The sequence below is a fragment of the Hippopotamus amphibius genome, chromosome 1 (genome assembly GCF_030028045.1).
Source record: "Hippopotamus amphibius kiboko isolate mHipAmp2 chromosome 1, mHipAmp2.hap2, whole genome shotgun sequence".
Lineage (NCBI taxonomy): Eukaryota > Metazoa > Chordata > Mammalia > Artiodactyla > Hippopotamidae > Hippopotamus > Hippopotamus amphibius.
The window spans coordinates 116,920,187-116,939,549 of record NC_080186.1 but is presented as its reverse complement, the minus strand read 5'-3'; the positions used below and the strand labels follow the sequence as shown (position 1 = coordinate 116,939,549).

The 19,363-nt window shown below is 56.6% G+C and overlaps 2 protein-coding genes across 4 annotated transcripts in view; both read right to left on the bottom strand.

The window, feature by feature from the left end:
- Positions 1–846: 846 nt before the first annotated feature.
- SLC27A3 (solute carrier family 27 member 3) lies at positions 847–5,604 on the bottom strand. 2 transcript variants are annotated; one of them, XM_057725001.1, is made up of 10 exons: positions 4,800–5,604; positions 4,229–4,438; positions 3,737–3,895; positions 3,049–3,173; positions 2,575–2,769; positions 2,378–2,468; positions 2,075–2,273; positions 1,741–1,838; positions 1,497–1,627; positions 847–1,177 (listed from the first exon to the last, which is right to left on the bottom strand). In XM_057725001.1, the coding sequence occupies exons 1-10, from the start codon at positions 5,455–5,457 to the stop codon at positions 1,001–1,003; spliced, it is 2,043 nt and encodes a 680-aa protein (XP_057580984.1). In that variant the 5' UTR covers positions 5,458–5,604; the 3' UTR covers positions 847–1,000. The 2 variants fall into 2 exon arrangements, with proteins under 2 accessions (XP_057580984.1, XP_057580977.1); XM_057724994.1 differs by having other exon boundaries at positions 2,575–2,670; positions 4,800–5,592.
- Positions 5,605–6,150: 546 nt separating this feature from the next.
- INTS3 (integrator complex subunit 3) overlaps positions 6,151–19,363 on the bottom strand; it is a 37,735-nt gene continuing 24,522 nt past the window's right edge. Inside the window, exons 12-30 of one of the 2 annotated variants that reach the window (XM_057724974.1) lie at positions 18,994–19,073; positions 18,440–18,531; positions 17,989–18,095; positions 17,120–17,239; positions 16,624–16,753; positions 16,108–16,162; positions 15,780–15,883; positions 15,199–15,243; positions 14,858–14,977; positions 13,093–13,246; positions 11,924–11,992; positions 10,995–11,070; positions 10,473–10,586; positions 10,036–10,084; positions 8,809–8,976; positions 8,384–8,484; positions 8,176–8,248; positions 7,849–8,005; positions 6,151–7,733 (exon numbers count right to left, since the gene is read on the bottom strand). In XM_057724974.1, the coding sequence (XP_057580957.1) occupies positions 7,656–7,733; positions 7,849–8,005; positions 8,176–8,248; positions 8,384–8,484; positions 8,809–8,976; positions 10,036–10,084; positions 10,473–10,586; positions 10,995–11,070; positions 11,924–11,992; positions 13,093–13,246; positions 14,858–14,977; positions 15,199–15,243; positions 15,780–15,883; positions 16,108–16,162; positions 16,624–16,753; positions 17,120–17,239; positions 17,989–18,095; positions 18,440–18,531; positions 18,994–19,073 (1,892 nt within the window). In that variant the 3' untranslated portion in view covers positions 6,151–7,655. Of the gene's footprint in view, positions 7,734–7,848; positions 8,006–8,175; positions 8,485–8,808; positions 8,977–10,035; positions 10,085–10,472; positions 10,587–10,994; positions 11,071–11,923; positions 11,993–13,092; positions 13,247–14,857; positions 14,978–15,198; positions 15,244–15,779; positions 15,884–16,107; positions 16,163–16,623; positions 16,754–17,119; positions 17,240–17,988; positions 18,096–18,439; positions 18,532–18,993; positions 19,074–19,363 lie in introns of both variants that reach the window. The other variant, XM_057724982.1, reaches the window with a different exon arrangement.

Here is a 19,363-nt window from a genome sequence, read left to right as displayed (position 1 = left end):
ATTTTTCTTTCTTTTTTGTTTTTTTGGCTGCTCAGCATTCAGGATCTTAGTTCCCCAACCAGGGATTGAACCCAGGCCACAGCAGTGAAAGCACAAAATCCAACCACTAGACCACCAGGGAACTCCCTGGTAATTAACATTTTTGATGCCTCATTCAGGGGGCAAGGAGAGGCCTTTTTCCTTTTGATCCCCTCATCCCTCTACCACCACGCATACATGCACTCTGAGCCCTGCTCCAAGGAGGGCCTTCAGTCAAATTCTCCCCAGAACCTGAAGGTTCCCAACCTGGGCTGCTACTTCTGAGAATATAGGACTACGAGTGGCTAAAATTAGGAACATCTGAGTTGACGGGCTGGGTGGCCACACCCTTCCTCTTCACTGACTAGCTTATCAAAGCCACCCGTGAGGGGAGAGGGGCATCTAGAGGGTCCTCTCTCCCCCAAAATCAAACCTCTGTTTTGCCTGGTTAAGACCTTTCCCCAGGCTCCAACCACACGTGAGTCTGTGGAGATGTTTAGGCTGCCCACAGGGGGCAGCGTTTCTGTCCCTCTGTCCACCTCGGCCATTTGAGTCAACCCCTTGGGTCCTTCAGCTCCCCAGAGAGAGCAGTGGGGCCCCTGCACTGAGTGAAACTGGGACAGGATACCCACAAGCACAGACAGACATCAGTCATCAGGAGTTTTCCAAGGACAAGGATCACACGGGGTCACCTGAGAGGAAAAACACTGAGGTCCAGACACTGAGCTCAGGCCCGCAGTCAGGGCAGGAGTACATGTGGCTCTGGCTGGGAGAAAATGTCAGCGGGAAAAGCAGTTCCACAAACAGACAGGGAGGCAGATACTGTAGATCAAAAAGACAGAGCCAGATGGGCTCTGGCCACATTTATTACAAAATTAGGATTACAAAACTGGTACAGAAAAGATCCCTGATAGCAGCTGATACATCTGCCATACCCCACCCCACAAAGTCCCTCCCTCAGATGCGCTGGTGTGGGAGTTTCTCAGATACGAAGGTCCCCCCCCAGGAGGGCACTGTACCGGGCAGGTGTGAGGGGCAGGTAGGCGCCCCCAGCCTGGTCCAGAATGTAGAGTGGGTCAGGCAGTGTGCTTGGGTCAAAGCCCTCCTTTGCCATCCGAACCTTCTGCTGCTTGAAGGTCTCTGTGGTGGCCAGTGACTCCTGGGGAGGGAGAGGGGTCAAAGGGGGCTGAAGGAAGGGGTATTCTGCCCCGGTGGCTCAGGGGAATGGCCTGAGTTTTGTTAAGGGGCAGGTCTGGGCCTTAGGGGGGATGAGGTCAGGGTTTAGGGGAGGGGGTGACAGGACAGAGAAGGGGCCAGGCCCGGAGGATGAAGGGGGCGAAAAGCACGTGTCTGGGAAGGAACCGCTCTTTCTCTTCACGGAATGCATTCTGTGGGGGTCCCTTTGTGGGGTCTGGGAGCCACTGACTGTGCAGATATATGGGGTGAGGTGAAGGGTCAGAGCAGGAGTGCCTGGTTACCTGGAGCCTTAGGAATCGAGGCCGGGCATAAGGTGGCAAGTTCTCAGAAACATGGGCGTAGAGCTGCACAAGGTCCAAGGAGTGGGGAGGACGCAGAACCAGGGCCGCCATCCCAGCCCTGCCTTCGTGCCCTGGTGGGTGTGGGTGTGGGGGACAGAGTCAGCCGTGCCTCCTGAGGTCACAAGACCTCATGCTCCTCAGGGTGGTGGGCTGTGCCCCCCACGCCCACCCCCTGCCTGGGCACCTGGCACAGTCACTCCATAGACGTTCACCTCCTGAAGGAAGTCCAGGGCCTCCAAGGCCTCTGCCACCTCGGTTGTGGCCACATTCTCCCCCTTCCACCTGCCCAAGAGCAGAGATCAGAAACAGAGTCAGGGCCTCATAAGCTTGGTGGGGAGAGAAAGAAGTCAGGGATGAGGGCAAGGTGCCAGACGGTCTCGGGGAAGACGTGTTTAGGAGGCTGGAGATGAGAGGTTAGGCAAGAAGCTGGGTTGGGGCAGATTAGGGAGCAGAGGTTTAGACAGTCAGGATCATAGAGATCAGATGCCCAGGAGAGGAATCAGGTTAGGGACAGATACCTGAAGGTGTCTCCCATACGATCGTGGAAGCGAAGAAAGCCTTGGTCATCGCAGACCAACAGGTCCCCAGTGTTGAAGAAAACATCCCCAGGCCGGAAGACATCCTTCAGCAGCTTTCCCCGGGCCAGCTCTGGCCCCCCCGCGTAGCCCAGGAATGGTGCCTGCTGGCTCACGGGGGCCACCAGCAGCCCTGGCTCACCTGGCAGAGTCACTGGGGTCAGGGGTGGCTGCCTCCCACCCCACTCTCCGAGTCCAATCCTCCTTTGCCAGCCCCACCCCCGCCCACCCCACCTGGACACAAACCTGGAGACGTGGCCACACAGTGCCCCTGGGTGTTCCGAACCGGCTCCCCTGTGGTGACATCATAGCGAATCAAAGAGAAGGGGAAGACATGCTGGGGGAAGGGAGACCCAGGCACCGGGTCATTTCAGTTGCACGAGCCCCCTCCCCCCCAGCCCGCTGCTGTCCCGGGGGTTCTCCGGTTTCCTCCTGCAACTCACCTTGTAAAGCCAGGAGGCGCGCCCCACAGCGCCCCGCTGTCCTGTGTAGTTGAAAGTGGCCACGTTGCCCTCCGTCAGCCCATACGTCTCCAGCACCTGCAGGGGCCCGAAGCGCCGCACAAAACGCTCCCAGGTGTCCGGCCGCAGCCCGCTGCCCACCACCAGCCGGACCGCGTGTCCGTGCTCTGCCTCGTTCTGAGACAAGTGGGGAGAGGAGGGGCAGGAGCTTCAACCCCAAGATGCCAGCTCCCCCACGTGGGCCCCGTCTCCCATCCTCCTCAAACCCCTTCCCCTGTGACCTCCTTCAGACGCCTGAAGCATCAGAGTGTAGCAGCCCAGGCTCCTCACCCTCCCCTTCCGTTTTCTTCTCCTTGCTTCCTCTCCCTCCAGCTCCCAGACAGCTGTCTCAGGGTCCCCTGCCAACTGCCCGTCTCCCTGCCTCCGTGGCTCTGCCCAGGATCTGTGCCCACGCACCGGGGGCTGGTTGACAAGGTATCGGCATAATTCTCCGATGTACTGGAACACCGTCACCCTGTGCTGCTGGCAGTCCTCCCAGAACTGCCCAGCTGAGAACTTGGACTTCAGCACCACTGTGGCCCCTGCCAGCGTCGGGGAGGGAGAGGCGGAAGGAAGGAGGTGAGGTTAAGAGCTGGGGGGCGGGGGTCCTGACCCCCTCCTTCCCAGACAGCAGCCTTCACTGTACTGTAGTTCCCCGGAAAGGCCTGGCAGTGACATTCACACTTTGGCCCTCCTCCTTTCCCACCTGTGATTTGGAGAGGTTAACACCCTCTCCCTACGTCCCATCCCCAAGCAGTCCATTTTCCAAACCCTGCCCCCCGCCGAGTCCCAACCCTTGTTTCCATGTGCCTCTTCCTGGGCTGCCACTGGCAGCCCTCCCCACCCCTGGCCTCTGGAGACTGGAGTTCTGTGAACTGCATGGCCGCCCTAGTCGCTCAGCCCGTAGGTCTGTGCAGGTGATGCGTCTTCATTGAACCAGGAGCTCCCAAGAGAGGATGCCCTGCCTCCTTCCTCTGGATTCTCTACCCTGGAGTCTCAGGAAGCGTCCCCAGGTGAGCACACCACAGTAGGTACTTAATAATTGTTTGCTGGCATAAACATTTGCTGGAGGGCTGCATGGAGGGTTGGGGTGGGGGAGACTGACCTATGCCCAAACATCCCACAATGCCCAGTAGGGAGCCAGACATGTGGTAGAGTGGGAGGGCGAGGTAGATCACATCCTCCTGGTGGGCGCCGCACAGCTGGTAGAATCCCTGGCATTGCAGGACCTTTAGATGACTGATCCGAGCAGCCTTGGGAAGGCCTGGGGTGGGAGGGGAGATCAGGGGAAGGGTCTGAGCTCCAAGCTTTGTCTTCCTCTTTGCCCCTCTTGGCTTTCCCACAGGAAGAGGCAGAGGCAAGGCTGAAACTAAGAAGGCAGGCCAGGCTGTCCTAGAAATGTGGGAAGATAAGGGAGGTGGAGAAATGACGAGGGGTGGGAGGGCTGGTGAGATAGGGGATATGGCTGCTGGGATCAGCCCCCTCTCTGGGGGCTTTGGAGGAGTGGCCCAAGAGCTGAGGTCACAGTTCCTGTTCCCAGGCCACTGCCTTCCTTGGCTTTAGTTTCTGAGAGGTAAATATCGTGTTCAGCCCTCACCCGTGGTGCCAGAGGTGAAGATATACAGGCACGTGTCCATTATGTTCTGGGGGGCAGACAGGTGCCCGGGCACTGGCCCATCCACTTCAGCCGAGGCCTCAGCCAGAAAATCGCTGATTCCAGCAGGATGGGTTTCAGAGCCTGCAGCCCACAGGTGGAGCCCCATGGCTCTCAGCGCCGGCAGGTCAGGCTCCAGGGACTCCAGGAACTCTGGAGGGGGTGGGAAAGCATAGATCCACAGCTCCATAGCTCCACGCATGAGCCTTCCCCACCCTTTACCCTATTTGCCCCCTCACCCCCCACTCGCACAGCTCCTGGGTGAGGCCGAAAAGTACAGTACGGACGTCCCACCATGGGTCTGGGACCTGGAGCCCAAGTCTTCGGAAATCTTTGGGAACCCAGAGACCCCACTTCATCCCTTCGCAAACCCTGAGACTCGTTTCCCCACCCTTTCCGAAGCCCAGGGAGAGAGCGCGGCCTCCTTCCCAGCCCACTCCCCCTCTGCCTCCCCCCCCCCACGCCCCTTTCCGTGACTGGCCCCGGCCCCGTCGGTCGAGCGCTCCAGCCTTACCTGGCGCCAGCACCAGCGCGCGGGCGCCGCAGCTGCGGAGACAGTGCAGTAGGGGACCCCGGCGCAGAGCAGTGGGCACAAAGGCCGTGCGCAGGCCGGCCTTGGCCAGCCCGAACCACAGCCACAGGAACTCTGGGCAGGCGGGGAGCAGCAGCGCCACGGTGGCCCCAGGTGCCAGAGGGGCCGCGCCATCCCCTTCCCGCAGGTCCCGCGCCGCGCCGCTTCCAGCCGCCGCGTCTCGTACGCCGTGCGCCGTCCGCTCGCCTTCCCCGGCGCCCCCTGTGCCGCCGCCGCCGCCGCCGCCGTCGGGTCCCCCGTCCCAGCCTCGCGCGCGCAAAAAGGCGCGCGCAGCCCGGTTGCTTTGGCGCTCGGCCTCGGCGTAGCTGAAGCGCTGCGCGCCGTGAATGAGAAAGGTGTGCGCGGGGCGCTGCCGGGCCAGCTGCGCGAGGCGCCAGGCCAGGCTGCAGCCCCCCTCGGGACCTTCCGGGTTGGCGGCAGCCGCGGCCAAGGCGCGCGCTCGAAGGACCCGTTTGCAGCGTACGGCGCGCACCGTGAAGGCCAAGTCTGCCGCGAGCCAGCGCAGCTGCGGCCATAGGCGCAGCTTCAGCAGCAGCAGCGGCAGCAGCAGCAGCAGGGGTAGCAGCAGGAGGGCGGCCATGGTGCCCGCTCCCCCGACTCGACCCCGTCTGGCCCCTGCGGCTCGCACACTGCCCCGATACTCCCTTCTGAAAACCTGGGGCCGCTGGTGCCAGCACTCAGCCCGCTCCTTCCCGGGAGCGCGCGCTCGGGCACACGCCCCTTCCCACCCAGCTCCCCTCCCCACGGGCGGAGAGCGGAGCCGGGGAGGAGTGTCAGTGGGGGGCGGCCCCGCGCGCCCGGCCCTCCCCACAGCTACGCTCCGCCCTCGGCGCGCTCCCTGCAGGGCTACTCGCGGCCCGCACCCTGCTAGGTCCTGGGCGGAGCTCACGCCTTCCCCTAATCCCAGGGTCAGGTCCGTTTTAGGTTTTCTCCTCAAGGGCGGTCTGGACATCTGGCTGGGCTTTGGACCCCCGGCCAGAGGGCCAGGGCACTGGGATCCAAGTCCATCTTTCCCAATTTCCTCCCATTTTCACCCGTGACAGGAGGATGGCACTGCTCTCTCCCACAAGAGACTGTAAGAACTCGACAGCCGGACCCATGCCCTCCCTCCAGCCGCCATCAGCAGCAGCCACCCCAGGAGATGGGTGGGGGCCGAGAGTGAAGTAGAGGAAAGGTGGAGGCCAGATTTCTGGAGGGGCCACGGCGGAGGCCCCTCCCTCTGGGCAAAGGTACAGTAATTGGGGCCAGCCAGCGAATGCTTTCCATCCTGGTTTTAATTGGGGCAGAGGAAACTGGGGAAGGAGAGAGGAAGGAAAAAAGGAGGGCTCCGGCAGTTTGAACTTTTGAGGGAAGGGGTAGCAGCTTTGAGGGAAGGGAGAACCTGGATTCTGTAAAAGACAAATTTGCAGGCTGAACAGGAGAAAGTCTGCAGTCAGCAAACTTCACTCCTCTCTCCTCTGCCTGCCACCCAACCTCCCAGGACAGCTGGGGAACAAAAGCATAGCCCAGGAGCTCTTTTCTGCTGGTACACATGGATGGGCAAGTGGCCAAACTGTGGAAGGTTCCTTCTCCCAGGCATCTGAACTCTCTCCGCCAGGCACCCTTCTGTCCTTTAAGACCCGAGGAGGGAGCATCCCTCACCCCCAAGCATTTCGTCCTCTAGTAGTTGGTAAGCATCAGAATATGACAAATACTAGATTTTTGGAAGCCCTCTGGTTTCTTGAGAGATGGGTAAGGACAGACAGCCTTTGGGAGATGGTGCCAGCATCAACTTCTGCCTGGACAGGTCAGTGCTTGGCCTGCACAGCCAGTGGCAGCAGGAAGGACTGGGGGGGGGCGGGGGTGGGGTGTAAAGCCAAGCCCCTTCTGCTCCAGACAAGAAAGGGGCGCGCAGGAAGAGAGAAGGGGAAGCTGTGAAACCACAAAGAGGGGGGTGCCAATTAAATCAAGACCACCCGTGCATGCACAGGGTAAGTGGGGGCAGCAACTCCAGCACAAGAGAGGTTCTGGCTTGTTTTATTGTCATTTAAAAACAGCTTTTAAAATGCGATTATCTCTGGCAAAAAAGAAAGAAAAGAAACAAAGACAGAACCAAGGAAATGGGACCATGTGGAACATGTCTCTGGGACTCCCCGGGCTCTGGCCCGGATTGAGGTGCCAGCTTCAGGCGAGCACAAGCCTCCAGGGCCCCCCAGGTGGGGCTGTGGCCGCCCTCATCAGGTTCCTTCCTGAACACTTGTGGCGTCTGGCCCATGGAGAGGAAAAGGCGACCTGACCAGGTCACAGATTAAATGCCATTTCACACTGGTGTCCAGAGGGCACCTATAGAATGCCTGTTCCGAGCAAATCAAGACCTGAAGGGGCAACGGGAGGGCACCACACACCGTTTTCACTCATCCTAGCCTCTCTGGCCAGCTGCCCCTCTGCCATTTCTCTTCTCTACTGAAATAGCTTTTGGGGAGACTGGGGGAGGGCAGGGGGCTGAAGACTCCCACCGCAGTCCAGGTTCCGTACAGCCTCCGGCTTCAGTGGGAACCCAGGTGTCAGTGGGAGCAGCAGTGTGACGGGGCTGGAGGCCCCAGGGAGGAGGGAGGAGGGGCTGGGGCTGCATGGCAGCTGCTCAGGCTGGGCTGGAGGAGGCAGCTCGTCCTTCTCACAGGGTGAGCTTTGGGATGGGGACAGGGTGTTTCCCCTACGATCTCCCCAGCCGCATGAACCTCTGATTCACCAAGGAGGGGAGGGCAGTCCAACGGGGGGTGGGATGGGGAACACAGGGTCTTAGTCACTGTCAGACCCCACCGCAGAGGACCCTTTCCGTTTCCGCTTGGTGGGCTTTGGTTTTGTGTCTTCTTCCTCCTGGAAGAGATGGAGGGGAGGGAATCACCCGCCTGGGCAGCTGCGGGCCCCACGCTATCTGCACCCCACCTCTCCTCTTCTCCCTGCGCATGGCTTGCACGGCCAGGGGTCTCACCGAGGCACTGCTGGAGCCTGACTCTTCCTCAGCGTTGGGGGGCTGGGTGGCATTCTTTCGACTTCGGGGGCTGGACAGAGCTGCTTTTCGCCGACTCTTGGGTGGCTTGGTGGAAGAGTCCTCGTATTCCTCGGCCAGGGAGAAGAGGTCGCTGAACCTGAGGGAGAGAACGAGCTCTCAGAGGGTGGGCCTGTGGCCATTCTCCCACCCTTTTCTCTGCCCCCACGCCAGGGTCCTGCTGGTCACTAAGTTTGTGTCCCCAGCAGGCCACCCTCACCCAAGCCTTCTCCCGCTACTTTCCAAGGCCAAAAGTGCAAGGAGCCTCACTTCATCTTGTGGGCTTCATCACAGCTCGCCTGGACGTGCTGCAGAGCCTGTAGAATTGGGGTCTGGCTGAAAACTAGAGGGAGAAGGGAGGGAGAACAGGGAAGGAGGAAGAATGAGGTGTCTGGGAGCTGCCCCACCCGGGTCCACAGGTGGCCCGAGCCGGGGCAGCACCATGCACACGAGGCGCGGCGAGGGCAGGAAGGCATACAGTTCTGCTTGGTGTTGGTCAGGTTGAGGCGCAGGCTGTCCAGGTGCTCCAGGATCTGCTCCAGGGTCAGCTGGGCCAGCTTGCTGCTGGAACTCCTCAGGCTGTGGGGAGGCCATGAGAGCCAGAGTCTGAGCTTGCAGGGAGGGCTCCAGGAGCATAAGACCCCCTCCCCCACTGGGGTCCCTGGGGCAGCCCAAACAGAGAAGGGGATAGGAGGGCTGGGAGGGGCCAGGCAGGGTAAGCGAGGTAAGCCTAGAACAGGGACCAAAGACAGGGCACTAGGAAAAGGAGAAGGGGCCACAGCGGTCCTGCGCGCCAGGCAGCTTCACACCACTAGATGTCACCCACAAGCCGGGCAGGGACCACACTGGACCGCCCTGGTGCCAGCCGGTGGGCCCCAGGCAGCCCTGGCCTAGAGGTCCCACCTCTGCCTCTTGCGCGGGAGGCTGTTGTTCTTGATGAGCAGGGACTTGATGTGCTCAGCCAGCAGCTCATCGTGCTTCATGCACCAGTGCCTCAGGATGCTGGTGGTGAACTGGTCGTCAGGGTGGCAGGGCCGGCTCAGCACCATCTTCACCATCTCCTCGCTGGGCCTGAGGGCGGGGGGCCAGGTGCCCTGCTCACACAGCTAGTCACAGGAACTCCTGGAGCTCTCCCACCGACTTTTTCCCCAAACCCTGGCCTCCCCACCCCTGCCCCACCCCAAACTTGCGGTAGTTTCCTACTCTCACATCCCTCTCTTTGGGCCAAGGAATGCCTGGTTTCATCCTTTGTGGAAGCCAGGAGACAGGAAGTGAGACTCTTCAGTTTCTGTGGCAGTAGAAGGTGCGTGTGTGCGTGTGCTGGGAAGGAGGCCCACTAAATCTCCCCCACTTTGCCCAGAACAATCAGGAAGCGGGCCAGGGAGTCAAAAGGACAAGCACGTGGTGCGTGTGTGCTCCCCGACCCCTGCCCACTGGAGCGGTGGGCCACCCCGTCACCTAGCCCGAGGAGGGTACAGGGGAAGCGCCTGGGAAGCCACAGCCCCCGCAGCCCTCCGACCTTCCCACTTCCTTTACCAAGCTCTGTACTATTTCTAGTCTCTCAGCCAGGAGAGGAGAGAAGGTGGAAGGAAGGCAAGAAGGTAGGAAGGAAAAGATATACAGCTGTTCCTCCATTTATCTGGGGCTTTTGGAAGAGTGCCTGTGATGGAGGGAGGAGCCTCTGCCTTCTCGCCCTCTAGGCCCGCCCCTGGCAGGGAGCACAGAGGTTCAAGCTGGCTCTGCTCTCTGCAGGTTGAGGGAGGGGATGGTATGGGACCCCTCTACTCTGACCCCTCCTTCTCTTGGATTAGCCATGTGGTGGCCTCAGGAGCGTGGGGGAGGGGAGCAGGAGCCACCGGGGATTAGAACTGCTGTGGCAGCAGGAAACAGGCACGTCCAGTCCCCACCTCTGAGGGCAGCTCCTGGTGGGCAGGGCGGTAAAGTCGAGAGGAAGCCCAGATCCCAAGGGAGCTGCTTATTTGTAGATCACTTTGGGGGAAGGGCAGAAGCAGCAGATATCAACAACAGGGAAAACCACAGCTAAAGGAGCAGGACAAGAGCCCCTTCTATGGCGGCCTCTCCTGGTATGTTGAGACTGGGGACCAAAGAGCCCCCGAGGGTGGAACTCACTTCTCTCTTCGGAGCTGAAGCAGTAGGCAGGACAGGGCCTCTGGGTGCTCTGTGGGGGAGGGTAGAGGCTGTTCAGAGGAATGCAAAATTCCAGAAGGAAATCCTGGCACCTCTCCCATCCCCCCACCGACAGCCACCGGAAGGAGCAAAGATAATCCTCCACAAGACACCAGGAAGAACAATCCCCTAACCCACTCCTCTAAAATCGGGAGCCACCTGAGCCCCAGCCCAGCCCCCGGCTCAGCGGGGCCTGCATGACACCTCTAGAGCAGAAGCGACTGCCAGGGAGCCTGCTTTTCCGCACTTGGCACTTTGGTGGGGAAGGGAAACAGTGGATCTGGGCTTATCTAGAAAGAAGCCCAGAGGCCTAAGCCTTGCAGCAGCTGGACTGGGAGTGTCCTCTCCCTGCCATGTCCCCCACCCACCACCCTACTCACCCTTGTACTTGAGGTGCTGCAGGATGGGGATTATGGTCTCCAGGGGGATGTTGTGGGCCAGGAAGAGCTGCCAGGCACAGTACTGCTCAAAGGTTTCCCAGTCCAGGCTCTGGACTGAGTGGACAAAGAAAGAGACACACACATTCATATTCTCTCTCTCCCCCCCCACCCCACACGCACACACACACACAGGGCTAGTCCACTGACTATCAGCACCCCAGGCAGGGATGGTATAGGGTGGGGTGATCCTAAGACTACAGATACTTTCCCTTTCACACGAAGCACACAGTTCCAAAGCCTTCACACAGCTTCTGTACTGCCATCAGCCCCGAGGCTGGTGGGCCAAGGGACTTTTACAGAGCAAACCATAGAGCCAGACAGACACTGCCCGAGGCCATACGGCAGGGTGGAATGCGTTCCATCTCATTCTCAGTCCCAGAACCAGCTTTCCTGTTACTAGAAAGTACGTGGGGCTGCCACCCCTGTCTTCTCTCAAGGCACCTCAGGGCTTTGCTCACTTACTGAGTATATTGAGGACTGAGTCTTTTCGAAACATGACCAGGTTCCCCATCATCACGTGGCAGACCAGTTCCTGGAGCTAAGGGGGAGGAGGAAGAAGGCAGAACCCGTTGGTTGTAAAAGAGGCCAGGAAGCTAGTATGGAAGGAGAAGCAGAAGGGCTCATTCAGGGAAAAAAATCAGAGGAAGTGAAAACCTAGTCTTAAAGAAGAGGGGAGGAAATGGCCCAGGACGGATGCCAGGGGCTCTGAAGGATGAGGGGGCAGGCAAAGGAACAACCGGCTTCAGTGGTAACTGCAGGCCTATTCAGAGCAGAAATAGTTAAGAAAAACCACCCCTTATGTCCTGATGGCAGAGGGAGGACAGGCAACTTCTCTACTTGGGTGCAGTCTGGGCCTCTGATCCATCCCAGCCTGTCTGAGGAGGGAAGGGCCATGGGAGGCTGGATTACAGGTGTGGGTGTGAAAAAAAAAAAAAAGGAAGAAGGGCTCTGGACCACTACGCTTCCTCTTTTATGAATGGGGCAACTGAGTGGAGAGAAGGAGCAGAAATGGGACTCCAGTGTAGGCCTGAGAAGGCACACAAGCCAAGCTGCAGCCTTGTAGGGACCTGTGTGTGACAGAAAGGTCAAATAGAAACAGTCTGACCATCTTCATTCTGAGCCAAGGGGAAGACCGACGGAGAGCTAAAAAAACAATCCCCTCGGTTTCCCTGAAGAACAGGAGAGCCTCCAAAATATGGAGAATAGGGGAGCTCCACGCAGGACTGGCCTGGCCCCAGCCCACCTCCCTGGGGCTCTGCTTTACTTCCCAGCCTCCGGGGCCTAAGGTGCACACAGCCGCAGCCAGGAGCAGGGTGCCTGTGAGGGGGGAGGCAGAGCCCCGTTTCCCCAGCCTGGCCCCAGGCCTCTCGGGATGACAGCTCTATGGTCACCTGTGCTGAGTCAATAACAGCCACGATCATGTTCAGCAGCTCCCCACTCCGCAAGGTCTCATCTGGAAACTGGAGGAAAAGAGGGAAAGTAGCGCACCAGTCCCACAGTGCACCCCTCAGCTTTCACCTCACAACCCATCCCATCTCCCTACTTCATGCTCAGGGCATGCTGGGCTAGCCAGACAGGGGGTCCTAACATTCATCCCTAAACAAAGATCCAATAGCTAAGAAGCTGGGAATTTAATCCTTAAAGAACCCAAGTTTTTAAATTTGTGTGCACATACATTATGTGAGTATGTGAGTGTGAGTGTGTGTGTGAGTATGTGTGTGTGAGTGTGTATGTGTGTGTAAGGAAAGGAACAGGGAGCCATCTAGAGACAAAGCTAGAGCTGAAAGGGATTGGACATGATAGGTAGTTCTGTGTGAAGTGGTGACAGAATTAGCATTTGCATCTCTGGCAGCAAAGAAATCTGGTGGATACTGACCCCTGTCAAAGAAGAGAAAGTGTAGAGAGTGTGTGTATTTGGGGAGTGTGTAGGGTGTGGGGTAGGCAGAGTCCCTTCTGGAGAGGCCAGTTCACCAGGGAGGGAGCTGGGCATCTGCACCCCTCCTCCCTCATTTTTGGCTGACCTCACACTTCCTCCTGTTATGCCCACACTCTGCACCTTGATTTCCCTGTTCCTGGGGACTTTCACCAAGAGGAGGAAGAGCTGATACTCCTCCTGTGTCCCAGTTCCTAGAGGAGACTGCTAGCGAACCAGGGAGATGGAAGCTAGTCTCCACTACAGAGGCCTTGGTCTTTGAGAACCACTGGAGAGAATCGCAGGCTGAGCCATCAGACGGTGAGAGGGCGAGAGGGCTTGGATACGTGAACATGCATCTGGTCGGGGGCCCTGTCCTGGGTCCAGAGGATGGGGCCAAAGCAGAGAAGACAAGTGTACAGGCCCAGACCCCAACACACACCACAAGAATTCTGGGGGTCTTAGACATTTTTCAGTGTGATAAAGAGAGGCGGAAGGGGGGGATGGCTGTGGTAAGGGAGGAAGCGGCCCACTGAGGCCAGCAGGGATGGGCGGAGGGGCAGGGCTGCGTGCAGTGACACGGCACAGTCGCCCGTGGGCCCGCCGGCACTGCTGCCCCGTCCCCGTGGGTACGGAGAGAGTGCTGACCTCTGTGTAGATGGAGGGTGTGAGGTGGCACAGCAGTCGCACGTCGTCCTCCTGGCAGGCCTTCATGTCCATCATTAAGCAGGTGTGCAGGTCGCCCAGCTGGGTGGCCTGGGCAAATGACTCGTACAGGTTCATCTTCCCTGCGGCAGCTTTGCTGCAAGACCAGTTGGGCCTCAGCCAGCAGCCTGACCTCAGCCCCCCGCCCCCTGTCTCAGATATCCCCTAAGTAGACCCCCACTCTAGAATCCCTCTGCTGCCCTAGATGCCCTGGGCTAATCTGTCTCATGGCTCTCCCCTGCCTTCCCCAAGGACTTGGTGACATATGGGAATTACGAGACACTCTTCTTTCTCCCCATCTTTCCCCAGTGTTCCAAACAGGGCTCAGACCACCATTAGTGGTGATACTACTTGGTGAGAACAAAGAACAGGAGAGACAGGGCCCAGGTCAGGTTAGAGAAAGCTTTCTCTCCTGCTCTTTGGGCTCTGAGCAACGAGGGCAATAACACAGAGACCCGCACCTCACACCATATACAAAAAACTTAACTCAAAATGGGTCACAGGCCTAAATGTAAGAACTGAAACTTACAACTCTTAGAAGAAAACATAGGAGTAAAGCAAAAATGACAAGAGAAAAAATGAACAGGACTTGATCAACATTTAAAACTTTTGTGTTTCAAAGGATACCATCAAGAAAGTGAACAGACAACCCACAGAATGGGAGAAAGTATTTGCAAGCCGTATGTTTGATAAGGCACGTGTATCTAGAATATTTGAAGAACTCTTAAAAATCCACAAGAAAAAGACAAATACCCAATTAAAAAATAGAGATTCAAACAGACATTTTTCCAAAGAAAGTAGGCAAATGGCCGATAAGCACATGAAAAGATGCTCAACATCATTCATCATCAGGGAAATACAAATCAAAACAATGAGGAGAGGCCACTTCACATCCAATGGGCTGGCTGTCGTCAGAAGCCAACAAGTGTTGAGGAAGGAGCATGTGGAGAAATTAAAACTCTCACACACTCTGGTGGGACCGTAAAATGGTTGCATCACTTTGGAAAACAGTTTGGCAGTTTCTCACAAATTTAAAAATAGTTACCATTGGACTCAGCAATTCTACTCCTAGGTAAATACTCAAGAAAATTGAAAACTTCTGTCCATGCAAAAATTTGTACATGAATGTTCACAGCAGCTCTATTCACAACAGACAAAAAAGTGGAAACAACCCACATGTCCATCAACAGGTGAATGGGTAAATAAATTATGGTATATCCATACAGTGGATTACCTGGCTGTAAGAGGGAATAAAGTACAGATACACACTATAAAAAGGATAAACCTTGAAAATGTTAGGCTAAGTAAAAAAAAGCCAGTCATGAAAAATCAAACAGTGTATGATTCCATTTATATGAACTATCCAAAATAAGTAAATCTATAGAGACAAAAGCAGGTCCGTGTTGCAGGGGCTGGGTGAAAGGCAGAATGGGAAAGTGACTGCTAACGGGTATGGGGTTTCTTTTCTGGAGTGATGCAAGTGTTCTAAATTAGACAGTAGTAATGGTTGTACATCTTTGTGAATATACTAAAAACCCCTGAATTGTACACTTTAAAGCCGTTATTAACACACACACACACACACACACACACACACACAGAAGGCCCTGGTGATGACAGCCAAGTTGGGTGGGGAATCAAGTGTTGTAGGAGGGAGGCTCTCCAGGATGCCTTCTGACACCTTCTTAAATGTGGGGACCACACCCACCTGGCCCTTAGGTAGTAAAGCAGGTGGTAGCCAATCTTGGGCTGCTTCTGATACAGCTCAGAGAGAAGGTCCAGAAGCAGAGAGAAGCTGCTGTTGTCTTCCTGCATCTGGCATAGGTTCCTGGAGTGGGAGACGGGAGCACAGAGGAGAGCTTTACCTAGGGGAGACTCTCCTGTGGCACTTCCAGGGGGCGTGACTGTGTGTGCCCACTGCATACCCCTCCTTCCTGGAGAGGGAGCCCCACTACCCCAGGACAGAAGCATAAGCGTGCTGACAGGGAGGGTGGGTGTCAGAGCAGCATCTCCTATAGCTGGACCTAAACATGCCGCAGCGAGGCTTACCTAAATATTAGGTAGAGAGGCTTCCCCACGGATTCCTCCAGGGACCTACAAGAGGAGGGTGACATATGACAGTCCATGTGAGGGGAGAAAGGGGGGCTTGCAGACGGATATTATGGAGGACCAGCCTGAGGCCAGATGCCAGCTGGCTCCTTTCCTAACCAATATCAGACTTTGTGCCGTCCCAGAGGCTCACTCGCTCACAGAGAAATCAGGTTCCTAACACAGAACCACCGTCTGGTTGTTGTCACTGAGAGTGAGATTCCTGCCCTTCAGGGAGGTTCCAGGCAAGGGTCCGATCCCACCTGGAGCAGGCAAGGCTGGGGCTGCTGGGGGCAGCAGCAGGGGCAGGACACACAGGGAGGGGTGCCATTCCATTGCCCCAGTACGCTCGGTGTTCAGCAGGCAAAAATAAATCCTCGTTGAAGTGGATCAGTATGTATGCGAATGAAAACACGTGAAGAGATCATTTTTCTCAAGTCCCCCGCAAGATGCCTCTTAGACTTGGGCCGTAAGGTATAGTTCTAGCTCCCTGAGGCCGGGCGTGGGGTGGGGTGGGGGGAGTCAGGAGAGATGGGCCTTACTCCTCAGTGATCTCCTCAGGCAGCACCTCCCCTCGGAAGTGGCCCTTGAAGAGCTCCTGCAGGCAGGAAGCGAGGACAGACAGCTGCTCCGAGTCAAAGTCTTCCTGGGTGGTGAGACAAGGAGGGACTGTCACCACCCAGACCCAAGCCTCACGGCCCCCACTACCCAGAGCCTCCCGACTCATCAGCTTCTGCCTCCAGGATCAGCAGACCCCTCCCCCATCAGAGGGCGCCCATCCAGAGGAGGGGAAGGAGGGAGTCAGCTTGGGGGGCTCTAAGCTGGGTGGGCTGGGCTGCTTCCTCCCTAAGAGGGTGGGTTCCTCCTCACCTCCAGGACCTGGTCCACGATTTCCTGCATGACCTCACACTGGGCCTCTGTATCACTGCAGTGCAGAAGGGAGAGGAAATCTCAGGGACGTAAACGATAGCAGAGGGCAGGACACACACCCAGAGCAGCGCGCACAAACACACTCACGTGCACAGAGACAAAACAAAGGAGCTCTGTGGGAATCCGGGTTGTGGTGAGGGGGCCTCAGGGCAGAATCTCCTGCTCTCTGGGCAGAGGCCAAAGAGAAGGAAAATCCCCAGAGTGCTTCGAGTCTAGGACGCTCTTCTACTCAGAACCTTGGAGTGAGAGCCCGGGATGCTGGGGAACAAGCCTGCCCCCTGCCCAGCCCACACCCACCAACCTGACTTGCAGGAGGCATCTCCCATGCGGCCTCAACCCCCTCTCCACGTGCCCCCACCACATCCCCTCCAAACCCACCACTCTGCCACCCCACTAAGCACCAGGCAGAAACCCAGGGGTGGACCTCTGGAGGCTGAGAGCGGGGCCAGCACCCACCTCCCCTTCTGTAGCTGGAGCACTTTGTCCCTCAGGGACTCATCCAGCTGGTCAAGGTAAGGGGTGATATCGACGGGCTCCTCCACCACCGTCTCCTTAATCGGGTGGAAGCGAAACTCTCTCTTCTTTCCTGAAGGGAGTGATTTAGGAAAGAAGTCACTTGGGCCAGACGTAAGAAGCAGAGACAGCCCTGTGAACAGTCTGGCCCTCCTGACGCGTGCTAGGTATGCACCATCCATCCAAGCTGTGAGTGCCTGAAGCACCTCCCTGAGTGTATACGTGTTCTAGCCTCAGAAAGTGAGAGAAGACAGGGACCTCTTCTCCATTTTTCCCTCCTGCTTCAGTGCCAAATGCAGGGTTCTGCGCCCTGGAGTCTCATCCAGGAACCCTGTTAACAAAACTAACTCAGAGGCGCAAAGATGACACAGAGACCGCAGGAGGCCACTCCTGCCAGCTAGTCTTCTCAGGACTGACCTACCTTTGCTGCCAGCCTTACCTTTACTGTTGAGATCCTCCTCATCGTCACTGAAGGCTGCCTCTGCGTTGTCATAGCAACTCTCATCCTTGTCTGACATGTGGTTGTCCATCTCCATGGAAACTGGCTCCTCAATTTTGACTTGAGAGTAAAGAAAAACAAGGTATTTGATGGCCTCCTGTGACCCATGCTCCTGGGAAGGAGAGACCAGAGGGCAAGTGGGAGGATAAGGAGTTCATGACCTAAATGGAATATGGACCCTGGAAGGACATGCTTCTTGTCCTCAACCCTCCAAGGCTTTTGGCGGGGATTTTGCCAGGAATGAGAGCAGCACAGAACTTGGCTCCTCTATGCTCAGCCGAGGATCAGCGAGTAGATAAGACCAGGCACAGTCCCAAGCGCTCTTTAATTTAAAACCAAGCCGGGAAGCTCTGCTTCGCTTAAGCCCTTACCCCAAAACAAAAAAAGGAAGGGGATGTGTGTGTGTGTCTGAAATTGGAAGCAAGATTTGAGATCCAACATGACAAACTCTCATCAGAGGCCAGTGCTTGGGGCTGGTAGGAGAGAGGAGATGGGCTAAGCTAAAGTGAGATAAACGCACATTCCATGAAGGCCTCCTACCTACGGAGGAGAGGTTAGTAAGAGGGAAAACAGGAGTTAAGAGAGAAAGAGAGCGCAGTGAAAAGCAGATAAGATTAGATGGAGAGGGAGAATCAAGGAAGATGACACAAAAATGAATAAAAGAAAAAACCAGGGACAGAAAAACTGGACAGTGTCACAGAGGTGGAGCACTGCAAAGGGACGACAGCCGGAACAAGGGCTCTAGTCTGAGCACCCCTGACGTCTCCGTTCCTCTCCTGAAACAGGTGATGGGATGGGCGGGTCCTTACCTTCCACAGGTGGGCTGGGTGAACTACAGAACTCAGGAAACTTCTCCCTCAGCATCGCCCGCAGCTCCTTATCCAATTTAGGGTTGTCAAACAGGGGAGCCAAATGCCTAATGGGGAACATGAATGAAGGTCCGTATCAGAGCTTCTCACTTCTAAGGCAACATGGAGTTAAACAAATAGGTTTAAGCCCAACTGGTACGACTGGGCCATACTCAGATCCTTGGGAAGGGTCACCAGGGCACAGGGGAGGCATTTGAAGCCCTCTGCAAGAGAGAAATTCCTCTGAGAGTCAAGGGGACATACGCCCAGCAGTCTGCAGTGGAGCCAGTACTTTTTATACCTCTCAAGAGAAAGGGTCAGCAGTGGTACAGCAGTATCTGGATGTGCCCGACCTAGTGAGAAATGAGAAAACAACCCGGTTCCCTGCCCCACAGACACATAAAGTCCTTACGCCAGGACCCGTTTCTCCACAATGTGATTGAGGGAGGAAAAGACACCCTGCCGCACATGGCCCTCCAATGGTGGATAGAAGTTGGGAATGATCTGGAAGGGAAGAAGAGGAGGAGAGAATGAGCACAGGACTTTCCATTCAGAGTGTTCTGCTCAACTAGATCTAAAAAGCTGCTTCGGTTTTAATCAGGAGACACTGGGGAGTATGGTTGCAGAAAGGACTGGAATGTTCTGGATTGTCCTGTGCTGCTAAAGTGGGAAACTCTTACTCAACCTGGCTGCTCCTCAGAAAGACCAGACTTTACCTAAGTCATCATCCATCCCTGAGGTTGAGAAACCCCATGGAGACACAGAAAGATCCAACTGGAGACAGTGGGAATGTGGAAGAGCAGTGTTCACTAACTTGGGAGACAGGACCCACGGCCATGACCCACTTCTGCTCCCACAGTCCAGGGGCACTGGGAAGACCTATTCACTGACCTACGAGGTTAGCAGGGACACACACTGCACTCTGCTCAGGCAGACATGGGGAGGAAAAAGGGCTCTGGCACTTACACGGCACATGAAGTCCAGGAGTGTGGCAGTGATGGCTGGGTGGGGCTTCATGGAGTGATGCATGACCAGGATGGCTGGTTCTGGAGAATGTGGAATTAAAGGGTCCCCCCACATCAGACAGTCTATTTCCAGCTCCATAAAATGAGGTATCAAGATACATGAATGGCTCCAGAGAAAGCTATGTCTATCCCCACCCCCCTAGTCCCGCTGAGCAGACCCTAAAGCAGACAACCCCCAAGACACCTCATAGCCTTCATCTCTCTCTTGTCCCCAGCATTCAGTTTGAAGGAGGGAGGCAGTAGGAGAGGAAAAGCAGGAGATAGCACAGCCTTTTCCTCTGCCTGGGCCCTTCCCACTCAAAGCCCAAGCA